General features: G+C 46.5%; 3 protein-coding genes across 6 annotated transcripts in view; 2 read left to right on the forward strand and 1 right to left on the reverse strand.

Annotated features, from left to right (window-relative positions):
• The window catches only part of NGEF (neuronal guanine nucleotide exchange factor), a 48229-nt gene extending 45072 nt beyond the window's left edge, over positions 1-3157 (reverse strand). For both annotated transcript variants that reach the window (XM_051782408.1, XM_051782407.1), the window contains exon 1: positions 2894-3157. The gene's annotated coding sequence lies outside the window, so the exon portion shown is untranslated. The remainder of the gene's footprint in view (positions 1-2893) is intronic.
• NEU2 (neuraminidase 2) overlaps positions 1-16568 on the forward strand; it is a 31778-nt gene extending 15210 nt beyond the window's left edge. Inside the window, exons 1-3 of one of the 2 annotated variants that reach the window (XM_051782469.1) lie at positions 9604-9956; positions 13411-13615; positions 15346-16568. In XM_051782469.1, the coding sequence (XP_051638429.1) occupies positions 13415-13615; positions 15346-16284 (1140 nt within the window). In that variant the 5' untranslated portion in view covers positions 9604-9956; positions 13411-13414 and the 3' untranslated portion in view covers positions 16285-16568. Of the gene's footprint in view, positions 1-9603; positions 9957-13410; positions 13616-15345 lie in introns of those variants that run through there. The other variant, XM_051782468.1, reaches the window with a different exon arrangement.
• Positions 1-26376, forward strand: part of INPP5D (inositol polyphosphate-5-phosphatase D) — an 86386-nt gene that overhangs the window by 15184 nt on the left and 44826 nt on the right. The window contains exons 1-3 of one of the 2 annotated variants that reach the window (XM_051782371.1): positions 17967-18055; positions 20643-20874; positions 25661-25724. In XM_051782371.1, the coding sequence (XP_051638331.1) occupies positions 20741-20874; positions 25661-25724 (198 nt within the window). In that variant the 5' untranslated portion in view covers positions 17967-18055; positions 20643-20740. Of the gene's footprint in view, positions 1-17966; positions 18056-20642; positions 20875-25660; positions 25725-26376 lie in introns of those variants that run through there. The other variant, XM_051782370.1, reaches the window with a different exon arrangement.

Genomic DNA, 26376 nt, shown 5'->3' on the forward strand with positions numbered 1-26376 from the left:
TCAATTACTCAGGTATAGAAGCTTTAGTTTCCAATGAAATGGTTTAGTCAAAAACACGGTTTGAGGACTGATGTCCTGGGCATAATTCCTGGCTGAAGGCAGAGAGGTTTGGTAATGCCAGGACACTCAGAAAAGGAGGATCAGCAGATGTCTTGGCTGAAGCTTTTCAAGACAGACTAGTTAGTAAGCAGACAGGCCCAGTGTCCCTTGGGCAGACAATACCTGCACTGCTCTTGGGGAAAAATATAATGATGCTCAGTTCTATTTCTAGATTTGCTGGCTGTGTATGAGACACTTGTTATGGAAAAAATGAGCAGGGGTGGTTGTTTGAACTGCAGAGAGGTAAGAACTCAGAGGGGGTTTTATTTGAAAGCTTTCATGCAGAAGCAGGGAAAGAGAGGGCTGACTTTGTTGATCAAGAAATAGTAGAGCTCTCAGTTTTTCCTCCCTCAGTGGTTATTGGGTGGAGGGTCCAAGGAGTGCTTGTTTGGTGAATCTGCTGGCAAATTTGTAGCTGCAAGGGAGCCAGAAGTCGGTAGGATATCAGAATACTGTTAGGCTGGTTACTGCTGGCTTGCAAACCCAGGCAGGTTTGGAGTGCTGCTATGCCAGGCTGTCCTTGTCAACTGCATTAAGCTAATTTCAGCTAATTTCAAACCTGACATAAGCTGATACTATTCTTACAGCCTGTTACTCTGACTGCAAGTGCCTTTAGTAACTCAAGAAAAGCAGTTGATACACAACTCTGGAAACTGTGCAGCAAACAGCGTGGGCTGATGCAAACCTCCCCTTCAGGAGGGCTCCTTTGAGGCCCCACGGGAGGACCTGGCAGGACGGGAAGCTCTCAGGGCCGCAGCTCCTTCTCTCCTGCTTCTGGGGGACTGGCTCAGGGCCTAGGCAATCCCACCCAACCCTCCCCCACTGGCCTCTAGTTTGCCAGCTCCAGCCCTGGCGGTGCTCCAGCTCCCTGTGCATCCACAGGGACTCTCCAGCTTTGGGCCAAATGAGTGTGTCTGCAAGCAGAACTCTGTAGCTCACTCCACCCAAGTGCTAGGAAAGATTGGCAAACCTTTCCCTGTTGGATCTTTCCTTCTAACAGCCCTTGTTACCCCCCTCTTCATCCCCAGTTTTTAAGCATGGAAAGAGGAAGGCTGGGATAGGGGCAGTGAATCTCACAGGATCCAGGATCTTGAGCATGTCAGAGAGTTTCCTGAGTCTTAGTTCCCCATCTCTACACTGGGATTGGTATATAAGTTTATGAATACTATATTTCTTCCACAGCCTTTTTTCTTCTGAGTTACTTGAGCAGGAGCTTAATGTAAGTACAAGAGCATGACATGAGACAGCCTAATGTGTTCCAAAGAGCCCTGGACAATACTGTAATTAAAGGAAAAAATGAACCAGTTTGAATATTCTTTTTTTGATTATTTTTCATTTGATGCTTTATACATTTCAGACTCCAGGTGAAAAGCAGGCATTTTTTCTAGGTTTCTAGTTCCTCAGTGTCCCTGTTGTTCTTCCTCAGTTTCATTTGAACTGGTTGCAACTTCTCCTAAAAAAGGGTTCTTGTTTTAGGAATTGCTCCTTTTCGGAACAGCAAAGTGCAAGTTTTGCATATTGAGTAACCTGCTTGACCTGGTTTTCATAGACATCTGTTTGAAAGATGATTTTGGATAGGAAAGACAAGGCAGGGAGGAGATGCAATTTCCACATTGTTTTAGGCTTTACTGAGTCTTGTCGGTTTTCCTTATTTTAGATCTAATGGGACAGCTTCCATGGGGTGCTGCTTGGAAACATGAAATATTTCCTCCAGGTGCTATGGTGGGAAAAATGATAATTGCCTATAGAAATCATAGAACAAGCTACTTTCAAAAGGAAAATCTGAGTGAAAACCCCAGGCGCTGGCCACATACTCAGGGAGAGATGACGGTAATTATATAGTCAGAGAACTTTATATTGTCTTGCAAATGTCCTCTCCAAATTATAGCAGTGTGGGACAATGGCTTCTTTTTCTCTGGGCTCTTCTTTTCTGGCAGTTACTGTGGTGTTTCACACATACTCCTGTATTTACAGTTGGTCTTAAAGTGGATTGAATCTGGAAAAAATCAGCCCTGACTAAAATTTCTGTCCATCTCTTAAGATGGATGTCAACCAGTTAGTACTTTTTGCAGGTTCAGCGAAATATTTTAAATACTTTTCATTATTTTAGAGCAATTTCCTACTTTCAACTAGATCTGGAAGGGACAGCTGCACTATAACTGGTGGAATCTGTTGATAGTTTAGTATCTCAAGAGCTGTCTTGTTCTTATGAAATCCGAGTCCTTGTTTACTTTGTGCATTTAAAAATATACCTAATTGCTGGGACAGAGTTCACAGCTACATTGGATTCCCAGCAACTGGTCTCTGAGAGTGAAAGGAAAGATCAGCTAAGGGGAAGGATCAGCCTGGAGTTAAGAGGAAAACAAGCTGTTTTTCACATTTCCTGTCTTTATTTGTATATTTTTTTTAAAGCCAGATCACACATAAACGGTTGCCAGGAAAAATCACCACTTGTCCTGCCCCTGGAAAAAGACACAGTTTGGTTGGCTGGTTTGGGGGTGTTTGCTGTTTAGTTGGTCACATTAATGCTGCTCTGTGCAGGCTCTGACCAGGCTCCCTCCCTGGGATGGCTTTGGTGCCTGCCAAGTTGTGCCAGTGGCGTCTCTCCTCTCTGTCAGCCAGTATTTCAACAGTGTCACAACTGTGCTCTCCCTGGCTTGCACACAACTCCTTCAGAGTGGCTTTGCTTGTAGAGCAAAGCCAGATCTTTCCTGGGCACTGGATTTGTGCCTTTGTTTGTGGCCTGCCGTTTCGTTCCTCTTCCAGTATCCCCCCAGATTAGGATTTTACTCACCTGACACTCAGAGGCTGAACCAGTCTCTCATTTGCCATCGGGATGAGGTATGTCCAAAAAGTCTGAACTAAGCTCCCCCAGGCAGTTAGAGATTTGCAATTCAGTAGTGAATCCAGAGGCAGGTATGTCCCACAGAAATTTGCAGTCCTTCAGTCCTTGTACCTTCCTGTCAGTTCTGCTTGAGAGTAAAGTTTCCCTCAAACTTTGTTTGCTCAGTTTCCAGAGTCACAGCAAACACAGTTTAAAGGCACGGCTTTCTCTTTACCCAGATAAGTTAGTACAAATATGCCCTGAATGTCCTTTGCACTGCTTGTGCCAAGGCTTAATGACAGGGCATTGTTAAACCTCCCATATAAATCTTTAACAACTGGGTGAAACTTCAGTCCAAATATGAAAACTCAAATAAGTGAAAACAGTAAATGGCATTTGCTTACACTTTAAGACCCACTGGCTCAGAAACTGCTCTTGCTTTACATTATTTACAGCCAGTTGAGATGAAAAGACCTAAATGTTTATGACTATTTTTAGATTGCCATTTCTTAATTTCATGTGTATTCACATACCTGGGCACTGGGGTGGATATAGCAGTGCCAACTTGGTTTTATTTTAAGGCCTTTTGGATCAGTTCATCCAAATGCCTGTTATAATTTCCTCCCTTGAAATAAATAATTTGATTTCTTATTCAGGTTACTTGCTTGCTTTCGATGATTTGAATGTCCCTCTTCTGGGGGCAGCTTAGGCCCAGTGCTTCAAAGGAAGACAAACAAGTCTGTAATTGCTGTAGATACTTGTGCAGTGCTATACTTAGGAAGGAAGTTTTCCCTCATCCTCGGATAACTCACTTAGTATTTTTAAGCCTGCAGTTGGATCGACTCTTACAAGAAGCATCACATCTCCTGCTGAATTTTATGCTAGTCTTTCCTTTGTTTTTTATTTCTTTTTGAAGTTCACTGGACTTGCCAAGTCCCTTGTTCATCTCAAAATATATTAATTGTTCACGACATTACCCTATTCCTTTTAAAATGCCACTGTGTGCCCAGCCTGACCATGCGGAAGGTCAGATGTTCCTTGAGTTAAGCTTGGGTTAATCTGAGCTCAGTCATCACAGTTTCATGGTCAGCAGTGTCAGTGTCCCTTTATATCAGCTGAGGGCCTGGCCATAGAGGGCTGCCAGCAATTAATCCTGTAATGATTAATCAAGGTCACCATCAGACCTGTGCACTGCTGGTCCGAGAGCCAGCAGGACTGGGAGTGAGGGATGCCGTGGAATCTGGGCTCCTCTCTGTCGCAAGAGCTGCCCAGGGTGACTCTAGCTAGCCTCGTGCTTCAGACTGGCTTACCTGAGTGTCCCAGCACTGCAGAGTACATGAGGCAAGGGACTCTGGTTTTATTGCTTTTTCCAGCCAGTAAATTGCTCCAGTGACTCCTTCTCAGTGTTGTTATTTTGAGAGTAAATAAATCCTACTTCTACAATCCCCTTTTTGTGTGTAAATCTCACCACCTCTCTTCCTTTGCTTCCCATGGATTGTGCCATTCAGTTTGTTACAAAAATAAGGTACATTTATTTCTTTTTCTCTTCCAAATGGGCAAAGTAAATGGAAAAATATAATGGGCAGGATGTTTATTGGGTGTTGTCTCTCCCAGGGTAAGGCAGCTCCCCTGTGACAAACTCACGACTCACCGTGGAGAGTCAGAAGGCTCACAGGTCTTACAGGCTATGGGGTGGCTGCTACGCTTTGGGTTGAGGGAGTATTTTTTGATTTACAGGTCTTACAGGCTATGGGGTGGCTGTTACACTTTGGGTTGAGGGAGTATTTTTTGATTTAGTCCAATTTTTTCCACAAGGTGAGGAAATAAGTTGTGAAAGGCTATGACTTAGTGGGAGAGAGACACTGGCAGAGGATTCTCTGCTTGCTCCTGCTCATGGAAATCAACAGTAATGTAACTGGAGTCAGTGGGGTGTGACATGGTGCCCAGTGAGTACCTGCTCATCCTGCCTACTGCTCCTACAGTTGATAAGGATAGCGAGGTGCTGGTCTCAGATGTGCTCAGAGGCTCTTTTCCTTATCTAGAATTGGCACTAAAAGAAAGCAGTGAATGTTTCCTCATTCAGTGAACCCTGTTTCCCAAAGAGCTCTGCCATTAGCATCTGTCCGTTATATTCATAATTATTATTACTCTGGCTTTTCCTTGTTTGCTTTTTTCCCCTCCCCTGACAGAGCAGACTTTCAGTCAGAGTTCAGGTCTATAGGATTTATCTCCTGCACCCTATTCCCCAGCACCTGGAAAGCAGCCCACGGTGTTTGGACTGCAATGTGCAACCTGGTGTGATTGGTGCCTCGCATGGTGTGACCCCACAGACCTCCTGGGTTGTTAACCAGCATCCCCAGGACAGCAGCCACACTGCACTGCAGAGAAAGAATCCTGAATTACCTGGGCCAGCCTTGCCTTTTAATGGTGCCAGGAGTCAATGGGCACAGGTTTAACATTTTGCAAGGGAAATACACTGTGATAATTTTCAATGGACTATGTGTCACTCACTAAATACCAACTCTTGTTTTCCTCCTAATTACTTTTCACATACACTCAGAAGCATTAGCTTCTGAATTCCTTTCCTCAGCCTCCATTTGCAGCTATTGCTGTATCTTTCCTAAGAGGTGGCACCCAAAAGTGAATGTGGTCCTCCAACTTCAAATGCTCCATTGTTCAGAATTCTGTCATTATATTATATTCTGCATTATTTTTATATCCTCTTATTAATGCACCCACACACCCCATTTGCATTTTTTAACCTTTTTAAAAACGTTTTCATTACAACAATCAGATAAGGGCAATGAAGTAAGCGTGGAACAATAGAAGTGAAGAGCTTGATCCTCCTCAGACTGAAACCTGTTTTAAACTTCACTGGTGACACTGAAAGGAAAGAAGGAGAATCAAGCTGTGCACATCTACAGAGGGACATCCACTTTTGATACTTAATAAGGAACAGGTTTGTAGAATAGTTGCAGCACACAACATGTTTGGAAAAAGCACTTTTATCAGCAAGGATGGGTTTTGCAGCTAAAGAACTGTGGTATGGGCTGAAGAGCAGTGCTGGAGCCTGGATGCTGGCAGTGCTTGGTGCTGACTGTGCAGGGAGGCAGCACAGGCTGCCCATGTTGACTGTGGGTTTGCCCTGCACAGGCACTGGGGTTCACCCAGTTTAACCTCCCTGGAGGACTAAGCAACACATTCTTTGTTTTGGGAGTAGTTTGAGCCTCTGCACAGCCCCATCTGATACCTGTCCTGAGGAATGGGCTGAAGGCAGAGCACCCCAGTTGGCTGTAGAGGAATGTGTAGAGTCCTACTTGGAAAGGGAGATGATAAAGGGAGATGAGAGGTGGCCTGAGGCACAGCCACTCTGCCATGTGTGTGCTGCCACCATAGCCCATGAAACCACTGCCACCACAGCAAGCACATCTGGGACTTCCACTCAGAAGAGATGGACAATCAGTTTTAAGCTGCAGCTGGACAAGGTGATTTCTGTTAAACAAATGAGTATTTATGGGCTGTCTGGCTGCAGCAGCCAAGTGTCTGACTCAGAAAATCACCCGAGTAACACTGCTGCTAGCCAGGGAGAGGAAAAAAGGTGAAGAAATCCATAAAGCAATAGCTCATGTCTGGCATTCTGGCAAACCACACCTTAGAAGCCTCCTTCATGAATTGCTTCTGCTTTGGATTTTCTCCAGGAGTCACTGTTGAAAGTTAATATCTGGTGGATATCAATAGCATTGTCTCTGGAGGGACTTTTCCTCACATTGATTGTTGCTTGATTCCAGGTAAAGCATTGAGATACAAATGCCTTCGGGCTTCTCTAGTGTGCCCCAGTTAGGCAGTACTTCACTTGCCCAGTTAGACAAGGTTCATAAACACGGGGTGTGGTTTTACCATGCAGCTAATTAGCCCCGATGGCTAAGTGCCAGTCTGGGAGGTGAGTCTGCTCCTCCTGTCAACAGCTTTGAGCTCCTGCTCCTACTGCAGATTCTGCTGCTTGTTTGACTCTTGCTGACGCAGTCCAGGACAATGACCTAGCAGAAACTGTTCACTTTTTTCTTTATGGATTAGTGTTCTGCCAGACTGACATCTTCTGATGGCTTGCCAGGGTAAGATGAGCATCCGTGCTGTCACAAGAAGGGATACAAGGTTGCTCAAGAGAGAGGAAGGAGAGCAATACAGAAGCATTACATTAATTAAGGTAGTCAGATTGGTTGTAAATCCACACCTTTGCAACTCCCTCTTTGGCTTGCACAGATCAGCCACAGCTGCCATCAGTTGAAGAGATTTCCTTCCCCTTCTGTCATTACTAGCAAGATCTGTTTGCAGGATTGTTATTTTCATTTTTTCAGATCACTTCCAAGACGAGAAGTATTAATGGCAGCAATGGAAACAGCAGAGAAGAGGAGAAAGCAGGGGATGCAGCTAGGAAAGGTCCTTTCTGACAGCAGTAGCACATGTAGTGGTGAAATCATTTGCTTGAGTACTCCCAGCAGCTGCAGGTGCAGGCTGAGAGGCTCTAGGCCAGGCAGGGCATAAATGGGAGAAGGGGTGCTGCCTCTTCCTCTTCCTCAGCTGTGACCCCAGGCTGTGCTCTACCCTTTGTTCCTCAGCCTGACCCTTCCCCATAGCTCATTGCCTGCAGCTACTGTGATAGTTTGGTCTTGGAACACCTCCACAGAGGCTCTGGGAGCTGCACCTGCCTGCACCGGCATGTCATTCCTGTATCCCTGCCTGGGCTCCCCTGTGTTAACCCATTTCTTATCCAGGAAGAACGTGCTGGTGGATTGGAGGTGTGGGGAGCCAGGAGAGGAATGCTGGATTATCACAGCACTGTCACCTCCTGGTTATAACACTTTTGTGAGGTCTTTTGGCAAACTTTCCCAGAGGTCAGGATCACTCTGAGAGGAAGCACTGGGACCAGAGGGACTTTCCTGTCCTCAGCCCCAGGGCAGAAGAGGTCCAAGAAATAAGACAGCACAGGAACTGTACAACCATTTGGAACAGCAGCTGCTCCACAGCGCTGTCAACCCGTGCAGGTAGAAATATGCTGCTTAATTACTATGATAATGTAAAAGTCTTTCCCTATTGTTTGTCCAGCTCACATGGAGCCACCCCTTATATGCAAAGCAGGTTTGCTATTTAAATGTCAGCTTGTGTATACATGCCAGCTCCTGGTTTTCTTGGGGATCCAAGACAGCTGACATTGCTGCCAACATAAATAATTTTGCAGGCTGGAGATAGTTGGTAAGAGCGTGGTGAGCCTCCCTTTTATCTACTCCAATAGGAGTGCTTTTTGGTTCTGGTGGTTTGTTTTTATTTCCTTTTGACGTGACTTCCAGGAGACACAGAGTGAAAAAGGTATTTATTTTTCTTTTTTTCTTTTCTTTTAAAAACAAACAAACAAACAAACAAAGTTTTTCATAACAGGGACATTGCTAGAAACGAAAAAGGTAAATACAACATTTTGGAGGTTCAAGTAGGAGTGCAATTTGTGTATTCCTCCACGAAACATATTTTAAGAAAAATACTACTGCTTCATGTAATTCCTCCCTATTGCTAAGAAAACCTCCACTCTAGGGCACAGGAGCTACTGCCAGCCTGAGCCACAGCAGTTTGAAAACAGAACTTGGTTGATTGGTTAGGAAACCATGTAGTGGGGAGCCTGAAAATCCCCATGTAAATGTGGTATGAAGTTTTTACCACAAGAGAAACTTTCTGTTTCTAGTGTGGTTAAAAAGTTTAATCCAATTGGCTGCTGGATTAATGTAATTCCAGTTTTGTGTCTTTTTCAGTTTTGAATTCTGAATGGTTTAGTTTGTTTAAGGTTTATTGTTTGACAGTTTCACTGATAAGGTCTTTCTGACTTTACATTGAGGGTGATTTATTGGACTAAATAAATGTGTGTTGCCTGCTTGTTATGAATTTCTATAGCCTAGATTTAGTGTGGGATCTGGTCTAAGGGCACAAGCAGGCTGGGGATGGAGCACTCCAGTGCTGGGCTGTGGCAGAAACAGGCACAGTCAGGCTGTTCAGCAAGGAGGAAGGGCTTCCACACAGGAATACCCTGTGCAGCAAGGATTCGAGAAGCAAACCGGGTCTTCTGTTTCTTAGTCCTATACAACTGGAACATGGCTACTCCTGGGAGCCCTCTGTGCAATATCCCAGTGGAAATGCCTTATTTTCCTTTAAGTGAAACAGAGAATGTGTTTCAGCATTAGTTGAAATGCTTTACACATTTGGAAAACACTGTAAATCCAGGACTGATGTTGAGTACAGAACAACTTATCTTGGATTCTTATGCTTACCTTGCAAAGCAGAGTTTTAGTTGGGTTTTGTATTTGGCTCTGCCTGGGGTTTTTTTTTTGTGTTTTTCCCCCCAACCCCTCCCTGAATGGGTTGTCTGTTTTTTTGGGACCTATCTAAAATCATTCAAGAACAAGCTGCCTGCTGTACAGAGTGTAGAGCTCTCTGATGGAGACCAAGGGATAGAGTTCAGCTTATTACCTCATCTCTGCTGGTTTGTTTTTAAAGACACGCTGTCATTTCAGCTTGGATCTGAACATGTTAAGAACAGGTCTATACAGAAGCTGAGGCCAGTGGAAATGTTATCATTTTTAGTCACTAAAGCAAATAAACATGCAAGGGCTCATCCTGCTCTATAGACAAGTCCATGTGAGCTGCCCTGAAGGACATGAGGAAGGAACAAGTACCCTCTCCTGGAGTCTGCCAGCACCTATCCCTTACTGCCACTTGGGCTCCTTCCAGGCATGAGATCCAGCACAGATTCATTTGTTGACAACTGTTATTTTTTTTGACTCTTCTGGTGTGCTGGAAACAGTCTCTGCTTTGGAAATCATTACAGCTGTGTAACTTGCAAACTATGAGTAATGGCTTCCTCCGGTTTAACTCCCCCTTCTCTTAGTGTTTGCACTGTGCTCATCCTTCCCTGTCTGCCTGGTCCTGCCCGGAGGTGAGGTACTGGATCTCGGTGCAGCAGCTTCCCTTGTGCCTTGGAGAGGAATTGCAGGTAAACATCATTCTCCCTGAACCGGACACTTGGCAGGGATAAGCCTGGGAAATGAATTAAACACTCCAGTAAATACCAAAATGACGAAGGGAATATTGGCTTAATGGCTACAAGATTAATTTCCCTTCTCCTCACCAGCACCTCTCTCATCTGGGAAGAGGTGAGGAGCTATGTTCTTTTCTCCTAGGAAAAACTTACCTTTCTCACTCTTTTACCTCAAAAAAGTACAGCTAACTCTTCTCTCCAGGGTCATTGAGTTCATGGAGATCTGAGCAATTTTTGTCTTCTTGTGTACAGCTCTCCAGTCTCCTGCTTGTGTTTCAGGCCTTTGTGTTCCAGAAGTTTATCTTTTTTTTTTTTTTTTACCTAATTATAGCTCTTGGTATTTCAAAAGATACTGCTGTGATCTACAAACTTTGCCATTGTCCTTGGGTCGTGCTGCCTGCAATACTCTCTTCTTCCTTGCAGGCCAGGCAGTGCTATTTCAGTAGGGTTTAGGAGCAGAGTAGCATCATGGACATGTGCATCCTCTGGCAATTTAGCCTTGGAGGGACTGGTGTGTCTGATTTGAATTCCTGCAGTGCTGGAGGATGAACTTAGGAACATTCTTCCTGTGGCTGTCCTGTCAACGATTTGCCCATTTTACTTCTCTTTTATTCAGGAGGGTCTAGTTAGTGGGTTTGCCTTTGAAAATGGGTAGAGGTCAAGAGAAAAATCAATTCCTTTCAGTTGGCTGGAGAAGTAACTAAAGCCAGTGCTATTTTTTTCTTTAATATATAAATATTAAGAACTTTAAGTTTATTTAAAGATCCTGCATTTTGGATTCTGTGTGAAACTCAAACTGTTATGACTCAATCTCTGCTTGAGGATCCACGAGGCAGAAGGCAGAAGAAGCTGAATACTGACTTTAACTGTGTTTAAAAAAGGATGGAAGAGTTTCTCTGCAGATGGATACACAGTGTGTATATACATGCATCCAGCCATAAGGGCCACACTGTGTGTAGGGAGCACATATACAAGTGTGTGTATGTGTGTGTATATACACACACTCACACATACCTCTCTTTAGTCTCTAGATAGATGGAGAAGCCACTTGGTTCCAGTATTTTCCTTGGTTATAGTTGCGGGTGCTGTGTCCAGGAGCCTCAGGCTTGTTTCTATGGCAGCTATTCCCAGTTCAGTGAGTTCCTCAATCCCCTTTTGGCAATAAGGGGAAGAGTGTTGTGACACTCACACTGACTGTGTCATGGAGGGCTGAGAGTGTGGGCAGAGGTGTCTGCAGGTGACAGGCTCACGTGGGAGGGACTCAGGTGCAGCACGGCCTCCTGTGGCACTGGTCTGGATTTCCATCAAGGGCTTCATGACCCAGATCTCTCTTTCTCTTTCTACCTCTCCTTTATATCTTTTCTTGGTTCTTTTCCTTCCCTCTTGCTCTGCCCTGAAGCAGGACTGCAGTATCAGAACAGCAGACTGCAGTACCATGAGCAGGAACGCCAGGGAACCTGTGCTGCACTAGACAGGCTGACTAATTCCCTTTAAATAATCTCCCTTTAAATAGTCTGGAAGCACGCTGGTGAGTTCTGTTTCAGGAGCCATGAGCACACAGCCACGGCTGTGGGCTGTATAAATAGCCACAGCCATCCTGGGAAGTAGTGAACAGCACAGCTATTTGTTCTAGGAAGGTCTTCCTGCTTCCTTCATGTTACTGCCTGGATAGCTGGGATCCAGTTCTGGAAACATTTAGTACAGCAGAGGTGAGGTGACAGTTGGTGACAGTGAGGAGGGAGCAGCTGCTCCTGGGAGATGGACTTCCCTCTGCAGTGGCTTTGGATCTGAGTGGCAGTGGGGCTGTGGGGCTGGAGTCTGTACAGGTCACTTTAGCTCAAACAGTGCAGTTCAGACCCTTCTGAGCAACGCTGTGAGTTCACAGATCTCACTGGTATTTATAGCAGCTGCAAGGTGAAAGCAAGGAAACACTCCCTGTCTGGCTATGGATCTGGAGAGAGTGTAATGTGATGGTGCTGTCTGAGGAGGATGAACTCAGCCTATCTGTGCTGTCCTAACTCAGGAATCAGCACTGCAAAACAAAACAATTTAAACAAACTGTGGACCTAGTCAAGGTTAGTTACACTGGCTAATACAAGCTTTCCTCTTAAACATGGAAGAGTGCAAACTATTCTCCAGGTAGGTACATGCACTCTGCAGCTGCCTCCACAGCTGGTCCTGAATTGTCAAGGGAGCCTTCAAAAACACGAGGATCTGATCCATGTCCAATAGCTACTATAGCACTTTCCAAGACTTGGATAAATAGGAGAATCCTCAATGAAGAGTGCAGCAAGTCTTGCCTCAGCTGAGGTAGGAGGCATTTGAATTTCTTACTCATAGTGTATTGTCATCTTCTCCCTGCCATCCTACCCACTCGATGCGTCAGAGATCTAAGGCTTGATTTTTTTTAATATTTATTTTTCTTTTTTTTTCTTCTCCCCTTCCCTGCTGAGCAAGGGATATCCAAGCCTTCAGTTTCTGGTGTATCATGTCAGAGACATGTATTTTCCTTCTCTCTTTTTCTTTTTTTTTTTTTCTTATTTTTGCCCCCACCCGTTCAGAGATAATTCCCTCAAGCCCACCGGGTTTTTACCAGGGTAGGTTGGCTCACAGGAGGAGCTCAGTGCAAGAGGACAGTGGGCTGAGTGGGTCTTGGGAGAGGAACAGAAACTGTGTGGGGCATAGCACAGACCAGGTACACAGAGGCAGCTTCCTTAAATTCTCCCTCATGTTTGCTTTCCTTCATAACGTTGCTTTTAAGTCACTGTAAAGAGGACAAGGTTTTCACCTGGTCAGAAGTGCCACCCAAAGCTATGGGACACCATTCAGACTGTTCTTTAATCTTACAGAAGGAGGGAAGTTCTCTTCCTTTCTTTATTCGTGCTCAGTGCTTGTCATCCCCCAGCTGGGGCACAGCTGAGGTCAGGGATTGCCTCAGTGTGTCATTTATATGAAATTTTAAACTCATATTTAGCAAAGCAGAAGTTCTGTGCCAGGTTTTGGATACACCATCACCAGAGACGTTAATGGTCTTCTGAGGGCAAGTACTACAATGTCTTATTATCAACAGTCCTTCTGAATTACAGAGTAAACCCGCAAAAGTCCTGGCCTGTGAATTTAATTAAAAAGACAAAACAAAGCACAGCTTTTTTATTAACTGTATTTAGTGCACTTGCCTTGCAACACTCCAGCCATATCAACCAGGCTGCTCCTGGGGTAAGTCTGGCCTCAGTTCCAGCTACTCTGCTCCATACAGGTTCTCTTTGGAAAAGCAGAAGAAAAAGACAGAGCTGAAAGTAGCAGAAATTGTTTCAGTGCAGGACAGGCCCCACTGAGCAAGGAGAGCAAAAAGCAGCGCCCCATCACATTTTGCTGGGACAAAATGCAATGTGCTTTGTCTTCCCTCCAGCACAATGGCTTCATTCCCTGTCTTGGAGCAAGAGACGTTGTTCCGGAACGGAACCTGGAGCTATCGCATTCCAGCCCTGCTCTACCTGCCCCGGTTCAGCATGATCCTGGCGTTTGCCGAGGAGCGGGAGGATGTGGTGGATGAACACGCCAAGCTCATAGCGATGCGCAGGGGCGTGTATGACCCCAGCACGCACCACGTCCAGGTACCAGTGTGGGGAGGGAGCGGGGGCACTGCCCGCCTGTGCTGCTCACGTGGCTCCACAGCGCTTCAGTGGATTTACCCTCTTGCTGGAGGGACAGGGCAGCTTCTCCTCCCCAGTTACAGGAGACAAATCTGCCACTAAATAATGCACGTGATGCTAAAACTGCTGGGATTCAATCCTGTGACCAGGCAGCTGGTGGGGGGACTAACAGGGGGTAGGTACAACAGATACTCCAGGAGAGGCTTTGGGCCCATCACTGGGGATGGGGATGGGGATGCAGACAGAGAGAGGAGACAGAAGTCCTGTTGTGGCAGCCAAGATGTGGAGGAGAGGCAGAAATGGGGAGTGGCACAAGGACAAGGAGAAGTAAATTAGCCATCAGTTGCTATTTTTTTTTGTTTTTAATTCATCATCCTAATACTAATTTCTGGTTTAAAAAACAATTGAGAACAGCAAGTCTCCCCACGCAAAAGAGCGTTGTCTGGTGTGTTGGTGCCAGGGAATTGGCTACTTTATTAACCTACCAGTTATTATTAACAGTTATCCTGCTGGGTGGCTGGGGGTGGTGGATATTCTATTTATAGTAATTTGTTTGCATTTGCAAAGGCATAAATGTGTTGGGAGGAAAAAAAGTAATTATATTTTTGTGTTCCAAACCTTCATTAGTTGTCTTTGATTGTACACTCCTAAGAGCTGGATTCTGCCTTGCAGAAGCAGCCTCTGAGCACATCTGCAGTATCAGACCATTCAGGTTGCATCTTGTGTAACTCTTTGTAATTCAGTTAAGTAGGGCTCAGTTGGTCATAAACTTAGTCATTTGTGTTCACATGTTAGATTTTCTTAAAATGGAAATATTAAATATTCAAGAAAAGTTAATATAGGCTGAATAGACAAAGAGAAAACATGATCAAAAAGGGGAATCAGCAACTCAGGGCAGAAAAGCGAATTAGTATAATCTTACTGGAAACCACTGCTTCTTTTACAAAGCCAATAACACTATTTAGGCATAATTTTCTAATAGCAATGTTAGTGTTAGAAATGTGATTGTGTTAGGTGCTATTCATTTAAAGAAAGAGAGGGCTTGCAGGGTAGTTATACCTGCTCTTTTCTGAATCGGACAGCTCAGGGCCCAAATCTCCATACCAGAGCATGGAAAGCCATCCAATCAGCCCAGCAAGGGTCCTCAGTGTAGGCTGGGATGCCCATTCACACATGGATCACAGTGGAGGAATAGGAGTTCGAATGGAAAGGAATTTGTCAGCATCCAGGATACTTGCAAAGGGCTCGGGTACCTCTGTGGCCTCTTAAGAAGCACTGACACAGCACAGTGTCTGTACCAGCACACTTTGACCACTGGGCACGTCTGTGCCAAATATGTATTTGTGAGAATTTCTGACAATTCAGCTCCTGTAGCTTTCCAGACTGTGTCATCAGTCACCAGCTGCATTGAGGTATGGAGCTGTCAGCTCCTCGGGGAGTAGTAATTAAAAGGGACATAACCCACCTGCTTGGTGATGTGCATGTGCTTTGTGTCATCCAAAGAATTTTCACTTACCTTTGGTGATGCCAGATTATTGTTTTCCCATTTCTTGCTCTATCCACTAACCTGCTTCTCTTCTGTTCTTCCCATGCTTTTCTGTAACTTTTGTCCAGGCATCCTTGCACTCTAACTTGGATCTGTTTGTAATGGTGTGTTTCGTTCTTGTCTCCCTTCACGTGGGCCCTGGCAGTGGAATAACATGGAGACCCTTTTCACTGCACAGCTGAAAGACCACCGATCTATGAACCCCTGCCCGGTTTACGATGAGGTCTCCGGGAAGCTGATCCTGTTCTTCATAGCTGTCCCAGGAAAGATCTCCGAGCAGCATCAGCTCAGGACAAAGATTAACCTGGTACGCCTCTGCTACGTCACCAGCATGGACCAAGGGCGCACCTGGAGCGCTGCCCAGGATGTCACCGACGGCACCATCAGGACCGAGTACAAGAACTGGGCCACGTTTGCGGTGGGGCCGGGTCACGGATTACAGTTGCTCAACGAGGCCCGGAGCCTGGTGATTCCCGCCTATGCCTATCGTATCTTGGACCCTAAGCAGCACCCCACCCCTCATGCCTTCTGCTTCATCAGCTCTGACCACGGCACAACGTGGGAGCTGGGCAACTTCGTGGGCGAGGAGAGCGCGGTGGAGTGCCAGGTAGCGGAGGTGCACACCTGTGGCAGGAGGGTCCTGTACTGCAACGCGAGGAGCACCAGGGGAGCCCGAATCCAGGCCATCAGCTACAACCATGGGCTGGACTTCGAGGGAGGGCAGCGGGTTGAAATGCTAGTGGAACCTCCCTTTGGATGCCATGGAAGTGTTACTGCCTTTCCACCTCCCCCTGATGCCAGGTGCCAAGACAGTTGGTTACTCTATGCTCACCCTACAGACCCAAAGGGTCGGAAAGATTTAGGAATTTACCTCAACAAAAGCCCTTTAAATCCAGCACACTGGACAAAACCTAGCATCCTCTTCAGGGGCCTGTGTGCTTATTCGGATCTGCAGTACATGGGTGTTGGACCCGATGGCTCACCCTTGTTCTCCTGCCTCTTTGAATATGGGACCCGCCGGCAGTGCGAAGAGATGATCTTTGTCATGTTCACCTTGAAGCAAGCCTTTCCCTCAGAGCTCTGAGTCTCAAGCCTTTCCACCAGCATCCCTCCAAACACCACCTTTGCTGATACTTTTCACTATCACTTCTCATCTTTGAGCAGGAGGTTTTTTGTACTCCTGCTGCACACTTAGTTTGGCGTTGGCTTGCGGCGTCTGTAGATTATGAAGTCTATTAAATGTAACAAAACTTAACGTGTTTGGGTTCGTTTTCTGTTGTCTGTTCCCCCTTTTTGCCTTTCCCTTTGGCTTTCCCTTTTTACACATCCCGTGCCCAAACCAAGTGTGACCTTTGTATGGGGCTTCTCGCCTTGAGGTCTCCGATAGACTGGATCAATGTAGCACTGCTGACAGTGTTCCCAGGGACTGCCTGGGAACAGATGGCAGCAGTTTTATGCTGAGTGGTATTTAGTAAGTTGTGGAGAAAGTTCTAGAGAGGGCACTGGGCTTACTGCCCAATATCTGGTGTCACCTTCTTCAGGACACTGCTTTGGCTCTGCTTGGGAGTACTGCTTCTCGCAGACGGTGTAGGAATGTGGCACCTCTAACTTTCAGGGCTTGCTGGCTCCTTATTTCAGCAAGGCTGTGGGATGTCTTGCTCTGGGGATATTCCTTGCCCACTTCTGCAGTTCGTTTGGAGTTGCCTTGCTGGGTTCCCAGGCACCCCAGGGACTTCTGTCAAACTGAACCTTCTTCTTACTTCCCATGTCATGTCCTTGCTTACTCGCCCTTTTGCTTACACTGCACTGACAAGCTGCAGTTTCTCTGTAAGAAAACCAGAGCCTTGTGTGCTCTAGTTGCTCCCTCTCCCTGGATAGTGGCAGTAGGGGTCATGGAGGACACCAGGACCCTTCCACGTCTGGGGACAGGACAAGTGGCCGAAATGGCATTTTACCTCTATTGGAACTGCAGGATCAGGACAGGTCTGCAGAGGGAGCTCCCAATTTAGAGTCAGGAGGGGAAATGCTTGCTGGTCTTTCTAACACAAGTATGATCCATGCAGCTACTGCTTCTGTCGCTGGCAACCCCATGTCTTTTTATTACAGAGTCTTACTGGCATATGAGGCAGTATGTCAAACAAATAACATTGCCCCCCTTCCAGTAAAAAAGCACCTGTGTCAGAGGGAGGGGACCTGACCAAGCCCAGAGCAGCATGAGAACACTCAAACTGGAAGGCTTTCCAACATAGGCAGATTTTCAGCAGATTTCTGAAGGAAACTATTCTAGTTTTGGTTAGAGAGACACTATTTCTGACGCTCTGGTGTGGTTTGAAAGGAGGTTTTATACAGAGAGTAGACAAGGGACCCACCAGAAGTGAATGGGTACCAAGGGAGACATGTCAGAGCAGGTGGAGCTAGGAAAGTGTTACCTATGCCTCTGGACAAAATTCTGCTTTATGAACCAGTCTGTGCTTGTTTGCTGGGTGCTGTATCCTGTGTGTGTGCACGTGTGGAATGGCTGCAAGGAAAATGTGTTTGTTTGCTCTATTGGTGCAGAATAACACCTGCTTTCCAGAGAGCTCTCAGAACACATCCCCTTGGAGAAACACTAGCAAATGCCATAGGATCCTTGGCACTGTCACTGCTCAGGTCTGCAGGTCCCTGTTTGCTCAGTGCCCCTACCCTGTACTTTTACTGCTGGCAGCTTTCAGGGGTGGTGGGAGAAGGGGCCCTGATTTTTCTCACTGTCTGAATTTGTTTCAGGGCACCTGGAGGCTGCAGGTACCAAGAGAGTAATGAGATCTCATGACCTTCACAGATTACCTGTAATTTGCCAAGCCCTTCCCAAGCAGCAGGTCAGTAACGTGCTGGGCTGGCGTAGCAGAGTGGCTCAGGTAGCCAGTACTTTGTGGGTATTACTCATGTGCTCTTCAGATGTAGGCCAGAGCCTAAATGCACCTTTGTGGCCAATAGCCTGTCACTGATGCCTAATGAGGTACTGGTATATTTAGACCTCAGCAAAGCTACCTGCTGTCCTATAGATTTAACCTCCTCATCAGGTACTATGGAATACTTTTGTTTCATGACATGGAAATGCATGTTTAAGAAGTTTTTATCTGGTCATGCCTGGCAGCTCCCATGATGATGCAGAGTGGACAGTCTGGCTACACGTGGGGGGTTGTGTGACATCTTGAATGATGACAGTATTTATTTACTGGTTCTGGACAGGCTGGTGAGTTGACAGCCAGCTGGTACAATACTACTACATCTGTAGCAAAACCAGTTTATTGCAGTGTCTGAGAGATGGGGTATTATTTCAAGCTAACGAGCCATTAGGGACCACAGAGCTGTTTATGTTAGGGGATTGGGATTCACCTTTTGAGCAGCTGGAGCTGTATTGTGCTTTCTTTTACAACTAAGAAATACTCACAGAAACCAGCCTGCACATCCAATTGCCACAATCATCACATGTATTTGGATCCCTTCGCCTTGTTTATGTCTCAAAGTAAAGGAATTGTGTGTGGCTGGATAAGGGATTTGAAGAAATAACAGCTAAAAACTGAAACTGGTGGAGGGGTGGATAGGAATTAAGTATACACCTAAGTAGTCTGTCTAACAGCTAATTAGATGTCTAACCAGGAGTTGTACCTGCTACCTTGTTTAGCTTGCAGAAGATCAGGAGAAGCTTTCCAAACACAGTTTCATTCCGGCAGAACTCCTGGGGTGATCAGCAGCTCTGTCCACTCTGCATCCAGATATGTGTCCATTGCATGGAGAGCACTGTGAGGCCAAGCAGTGGTTTAACATTCAGAGCTGTTCTGCCTCCTGCTGCAGCTGTACTCCAGAGAAGCTACTGGAGGTGCCAGAAATCCCAGGCAGTTGGTGCAGGTGAGGTTAGCAGTGGTCTGTGGGCAGGCAGGGAGGAGGAGCTGCACGGTTCCTTTACCATGTGCAGACACTCCTCCCGGTGGGGAGAGCAGGGTTTGTAACCCCTCTGTAGCTTACAGCCACTGCCCATGCACAGCCACTTCATGGCAATCAGCATGTGACTGCATTTAGGCTCCTGAATCCATGGCAGTTTGTCTCCTGGAGCCCTGTGCGGATCTGGGCTAAGCTGAAGGTCGGGTCCAGCTGAGCTAATTTTGGTCTGCAGACAGTGCTTGCTCGGCGTGGTCAGGAAGCCCTGCAGGGTGCAGTTCTGCTCGTTTAGCAGGGCGCTGTTCTGGCCACACAGCTCTGAGCTGCTGGTGCCCTCAGCCTCATCTCAGAGGCAGAGGTTAAGCTGGACACTGCAGGGCAGGTGTCTGGAGAACTGAAAGCACCAGGAAGGCCTGCAGGAATGAATGCTGGGTTGTGCCTGTTCACTCTCTCTCCATACCCACAAATTCTAGCCTCTCCCTATGCAGTGACAGTCTGTTCTCTCCTGCCTTGCTGTCCATGCTATGTCCATGATCCAGGTACTGTGGTTCCAGTACTTCTCCTGGCTCTGTAAAGCAAGGTTTGCATAGGGTTAGCAGGATCTATGTCTTACCTGGGAACTTGCAAGTCAGAGTCTGAGCTCAGTTGCTGCTTTTAGGTATAGCTCAAATGTGGATGTGCAGAAATGCTGCCTTCCAAGGCAGAGTGGTTGGAGGAACAGACAAAGCAACCAATTTTCCCTCACAGGCAGTGCCCCTGTAGCAATGTCCTGGCTTGCTGCAAACGTGTCCCCTGTGCTGTGCCTTGGAGATGCAGCACTGAGCAGCCACCCAGCACAGCTGAGGGACAGATGTACACACCAAGAAAAGGGAAGTGAAAACTCCAGTTCTTCCCTCTCTGACGCAGGTTGCCAGACACAGCTTTGCTCCATCCCACCTTTGGGGATTTAGAGTAGGAAAGATCTTTGAATTCATCTCACGGTAGCTGACAGGGAGCTTTGGTCACAAATCCCCAGTGCAGATCAGCCTCTCAGTCTGCTGTGCATGGAAACCTGCAGTCATAATTTTTTTCTGTTCAGTTCTTTGAAGTCCCCTCCTCACACCTAACTACCTATGAGGACTAGTCAAGGCAGGAACAGGGCAGTCAGTGTTAGGTATCCTAATACACAGTGTGTCTCTGATCAGAGATTTATTTATTGCCCTTGGAGCCCTGTAGCGGGTAGGACAGACAGACGGAAAAAGATGAAAACTCACAGGGTCTGACAAGAGCTCGTAAATGGGACAGCAGGCCACCAAAGCCTGGGGGACTGAATCTGTGAGGGAGCAGAAGAGATGCCCAGCTGGGACTTTCTGACATGAAGGGGGCGGGAAAGGCAGGGAGCATGGGCTTGCAAGTCACTTCAGCTGCAGCATGAAGAGGAGAGCGGGGGCTGCAGGAACATGTCACGCTCACTCTCTGAGCTGTTTGAGTTGAGGAAGTTGTCCGTGGCTGAGTTTCCTTTCCCTCTCTGTACTATTGAAACAGGAAGCTGGTGAGCTGAAGCTGGCTGATCGTTACACACAGACACACAGGCAGCTCTGGCAGCTCCTGGACTGGAATTCGGGTTTCCTCCAGCTCCAGCGATGGATCAGTGCTGGTACCACGGCAACATCACTCGCTCCAGGGCCGAAGACCTGCTCTCCAAAGTAGGCAAGGATGGCAGCTTCCTTGTGCGGGCCAGCGAGTCCATTGCCTCGGCGTACGCGCTCTGTGTGCTGTAAGTACGGCGTCCGCCCGCGCCCCCGCACCCGCTGACCCCGCTTGGGCAGGGGCACCCCTGCACCCCCCAGGTGGGCAAACAGCCGCTGGACCCACGGGGAACGTGCAGCCCACACCAGAGCACCTGACTGGGCCATGGGGCAAGGAAGGGTTGGGATCAGAGCCAGGCTGGACAAACCCGTATCACTTACTGCTGCACCGCTCACGCTGCCCTTGCGCCCGATTCAAAAGGAGAGAATAATCAAAGGCACTGCAGCTGTGCTCTGAGAGAAAATAGCATCTTGAACTTTTGGCCCCTCTTAACAACTTGGGTCAACCTTGAACAACTCCAGTACTGAGCTTGGTACCCTCCCAGGCACTTTTCTTGCCTTCAGTGTGTGTTTGACCCACCTGTTTGTACCGTGTCCCATTCAACAAAAGCTGAAATAGTTCCTGAAGCTGTGCATGGTACACCTGGCACAGCAGTGATTCTGCCTGCATCATTAATGTGGCTCATGGGGTAAATGTTTCATGTGGGAAACAGGGAGAGAAATGCTGGTAGCCCTGACCCCCCCATTCTGGGAGACCAGAGAGCAAGGCCTCCTGCCTTGGGTTTATGAGGAGCAGGTGTTATTCCTGGAGGCAGGAGAGCAGGGGCCAGAGGAGACTAAAGTCAGTAGGTAAAATCTGAGGTGTTTGACTTTGCATCACAGAGAGATAAGACAGTTGCTCCCTGCTTAGGAGAGATCAAGAGAACCCCCTTGGGACCCTGTTCTGCCCGTCAGATCCTCTTTGCTGCCACTGCGCAGCAGATCAATAAAACTCATTGCATCCTTACCCCACATTAAATTACACAGGTTTCTCCTTTTCCTTCTGAAAGTATATTTCTTGTAGTGGTGAACGTGGTGCTGCTGTTTATAACTCTGTTCTAACTGCTTGCCTCTGCAGCAGAGGATTCATGTGCAGAGGAGCCTGGGGCTGGATAACTGCCCTGTGAGCGTAGGTGTTGGACTGCCACAGTGGTGGCTGGGTCATGGGGGTGTTTACAAGGTGCAGAAAGCCTTTGTACCTGCCTGTTCAGGTGCTTGTAACAACACAGGGAAGAGTTTTGTCTTTCTGGAGGGAGCAGAGAAAGAAGGCCAGTTGCAGACAAATAGGCAGGCCAAGCAGGAGGCAGGAGAGACAATCATCATCACTGGCCAAGGGCCCAAGCTGCCAGTCAGGGAACACTTTACTAGAACAGACTGTTGCTTCCATTGAGCAATTTTAGTATGGCCCCATTGATATGACTTGTAACTAGTTGTACACAAAATGTTTTTACCAAGCAGTGGTGGGGATTATAGTAAGGGAAGGTGCTGCAAAAAATGCTAAACATGCATTTGCATAAATTTTTCCATTGTAGATGTTTATGCAGCCGATTTTGAAAGCCTTTTGTGACTTGAGAGACATGGGATCAGGAAATAGAAACAATATAATGACCAGGATTTTCTGAACCGTGAGCCAAAGGTTATTTTCTGAAATCCATTCTGAGGTGGTGATTAAAGAACTGGGGAGCACACAGCCTCGCCAGGCAAGAGCAGCTGGATCTGAGGTGTGAAGTGATGGCAGAAATTTCACACAAACTGTTGTCAAACAACCTAACAAGCCTTCAGCTTATGCTGGTTTGTAGTTAGTTTGTGGAGAGAAAGAGTTAAACGTGGCGAATAAGTCTTTCCCTCTGAATGTCTTCTCCATAAAATGGGCAGCTTTGCTGAAGCTGAAAACTTCCTCAGGAATATATCAATTTCAGCTGTGTTAATGACTGGGAGGTGTTTGAGGTTTGGGCTATTCAGTTACTTCTGTTTAAAAAACAGAGAGGCTGGGGACAAAGAATGAGGGGACTTGAAAGCTGACAGCAAAATTGTTTCTACAAAAGTAGAATTATTTTGAAAGGGAGAAAGTGTCAACTGTGTATAGATAAGGAAAACAAAAACCATGAAATTTCCTCTGAAAAAGAAATGTCATATTCTACAGAGCTCTTATATTTATTGGGCAGATCAACTGAAAAACAGCAAAACACTTATTATTAGAATGTCACAGAATGAAATAGTGATTTTATTGAAGAGCTACTTCAATAAACAGAGGAAAACAGGATTTGTATAAATATAGACAAGTAAGGGATATGTATTTGCAGGGCCTTTAGGAGTGCCTCCCCTCTTTTTCTGAAACTTAGAACAGCAGCTTCTAACTTGGGGAGTGAAAGCTGGGGAACGCTCCTCCCCTGCACTGCTGGCCCATGGTCACACTGCCCCATAAAAGGCAAGAAGCAAAGCCCTTTTCCTCCTCCTTTCTCTGTGCCTGCACCATGTGATCTGCCAGTTTATTGACAAGAAATGGGCTCTTTAACTCACCTGAAGGGGAATGCCTGGATCCTGAAATCCGAAAGAGCCTGCTTAGTGTTCCCTGCAGCTGAACTGGTACCATTCCTCCAGGGGATCTTCTGTTGGTGGTTCATCCATGGATGGCTGCAGGATTAACAACTCTTTAGAGATGACCCTCAAGGGCTAGCTGCAGCTTTGGGACCCCTCTAAGTGCCTGTGAGATGCCATGTCCAACTCCCCTGCCTCTCTCACGGTGCACTTAGCACCATGTCTGGCATGGCAGCCCTGTGTAGGATCTCCAGGCACTCCCAATATGCAGGTCATCACCTGCACATAAAAACACACAGCAGGAGAGGAAAGAGCAAATATCAGCCTTGTCCCCTTTCCTCCTCTGCTTGGTTGAGAGGACAGAGAGACGAAAAAGTACTTGGAGACCTGTTTAAACTGGGGCTGATGTTTTATTTACCTTCCACATGGACAGCCTGAACAATGGTTAAGCAATTCTGAACTCAACCCAGTTTTTAGGGAGGACCTGGAATGTGGTGGTAATTGGGATCACACAACTTGACAGTCAGGATGCCAAGGAGAGAAAGCCTAAGGGTAAAAATGAAGTAAGAGTCCCAGTCTTCTTCATCCACATGCAGTAAATTAGAAGACTGCTAAAAAGGATTCCTGCTTTTGATCCCAGGAAGTGCTCCTCTCTGCACCTGTCTCACCTAACTGCCCTTCCTTCCTTGTTCTTCCACTGATCTCACCTGTCCTCAGCCCAAAGCACTTTACAAGGTGAGCTCTGTGTGATGAGGCACTTTCTGTGGAGGCAGCACGAGGGTCCTGCTGTGATACAAGAGCCATTGAGCTGGTTCGTTTATCAGTTTCATAATCTCCACACACACAAATTGTCTCTCATGAGCTGCATGAGCAGTTCTGCTTAGCCCTGTTTGCATATCAGCAGGAGGAAATGGTGTAAGAGAGCTGCACTGACAGATAAAAACAAACCCCATACCCTTTCTTGGGGCATATCCTCATCTGGCATCGATTACCCTGGGATTGGTGACATTAGCAGTGCTGTGGCTGCCCACAGCAGTTGGGGATCATGTCTGTGACTGCCAGCCCTGTCCCAGATGTGTGAATGAACAGGTGCCTGTGGAATGAGCTCTGGGAGCAGTTAGAATTCTTCCATGTCCTTTGCATTAATGCCATCAAAAGATGCACGTTCATGTGTGTGCACGACCAAATTCTCCAGACACCCTGGAAAAGCTCAGCTATGATCTATGAGTAATTTATTTGCATTTCCAATGTCTTTGTGACTCCTTGTACAAAGCTGCCTAAAATCCTGGCAACCTCTTCTCTCTCCTGCATGGAATGATTCTGAAAGGCATATGATGAACAGACTCACGATACAACTGTAAAAGAGATTAGGATGTTTTATCAATCTGCCTGATCTCCCCAGTGGGGGGGCTGACCTCAGGCCACATTTTGTGACAATTCCACAGGTAATGCAGAGTTTCTGTTACAGCCAAGGAAGCTCTAAAAGCGGATTCTGTTCTTTCTTTTGAGAGGAAGGTGTTGAAACCAGCACTGTTTGCTGGCTCAGAGAGATATTGTATGCTTTAACAGAGTGCTTTGCAGGTGACTTAAAAGATTGTTGTTCACTTGGGAGAAAAGTAAAAATATATCTTTTTAGTCAATACTTCTTGGATGAGATCTACAAAGCTAAACAGCTGCTGAGGAAGGTCAAATTTGCTACCTTACAACACTGCTCAGGCTTCACTTGGGCTCTTGTGCATTGATGTGACCCTTCACTGGGAAAAAGGCTCTTCCATCTCCCCTTAAATAAGAATCTAATAGAATTTAGCTGGGACAAAATGTTTTTTATGGCTGATCTACAGATGCACATGTACAGTGTGCACCCACACCAGGATGGCGAGATGGGTTTTCACTTAGGCTGTTTAAGACTTGTGGATGAAAATGTGCCTAGCAATCAGCTCTTGTACTGAGATTTAGCTGAAATCTATTATTTGTTTTTTCCAATACAAGTCAATGCACATACTAGACCTTCAGTTTATTTGTTCACTGCTGATTTTGGCCCCGTGTCTTTTGGCTTTCTGCTTTTCCATTCCTTCCTGAGCTGCCCTCTCTACTGACAGCTAAAGCCATTTGGTGTTTTCTCTTTCTGGCCAGAACGAGAGTTGAATAACTCACTCTGAGCTGATGCTGGTACCACTTTCTGCAGTGACATCTGCAGATGTGTCAGTGTCCAAGAACACTTCAAGCTTGTTTTAGTTCACAGACTCCAGGGAAAGCAAGAGAAATGTTTAAACCTCTTGTGCATGAAGCCACCAGTATGTCTCAGAATGTCCCAAAGCCTGTTCTCATGGGGAGGGGTACCATGCTGAGATTCCCTTCTGGACACGGTGTAACCACATCACCTGTGATCTGTTCCAGGTTCCGGAATTGTGTCTATACCTACCGAATTCTGCCTGGTAAAGAAAACAAGCTCGTTGTCCAGGTAAGCCCTGCTGTGTTACTATGTTGGCCCACAAAGATGGCCCTGACAGCTGCTGGGTTTTAAAGCAATTCTAACACCAAGAGAAAAAGGATACAAGGAGTTAAACTAATGCCCTGGCCAGCACAGTGCTGGTCTCCAGTCCACTGCTGGGCACATTTTAGTCTTTGGTCTGGTCCTGCCATGGCCATCGGCACATGTCACTTAACACATGTCCCTGACAGGTTTTATACGACTGAGAAGCGCAGCCCATGGAATACCTTTTCCTCTGAAGCCAACTTCCTATCAGTACACTGTGGATCTTTTCAATCCAAAATTGCAGCACAGTTTACCTACACCCAGAGAACGTAAATTGAGTTCTGGTCTCAGGATCCAGAAAGTACTAGATTGAGGGCAGGACTTTCAGACCTTCTGTTTATTCCTATTCTGCTTTAGTATCCTAAATGAGCCACTTCCCCTTCCTGTGCCACCTCTCAGCTCTGGTTTTCTTAATATGGAGCATGAAACTTGGGGTGGGGAGAGAGGCATGGTCTCTTCCAGCCCCAAGAATTGGGCATGGGTTTATTAGGCAGCAGTGGGGCTGCAGCTGACTCCATCCTCTTGGCACAGCCAGTGCTGCATGGGCATTCCCTGCAAAATTAAAAGGAAATGCCCA

Source organism: Manacus candei, unplaced genomic scaffold (assembly GCF_025592945.1).
Source record: "Manacus candei isolate 608988 ecotype Guabito, Panama unplaced genomic scaffold, ASM2559294v1 h1tg000015l, whole genome shotgun sequence".
Classification (NCBI taxonomy): Eukaryota; Metazoa; Chordata; class Aves; order Passeriformes; family Pipridae; genus Manacus; species Manacus candei.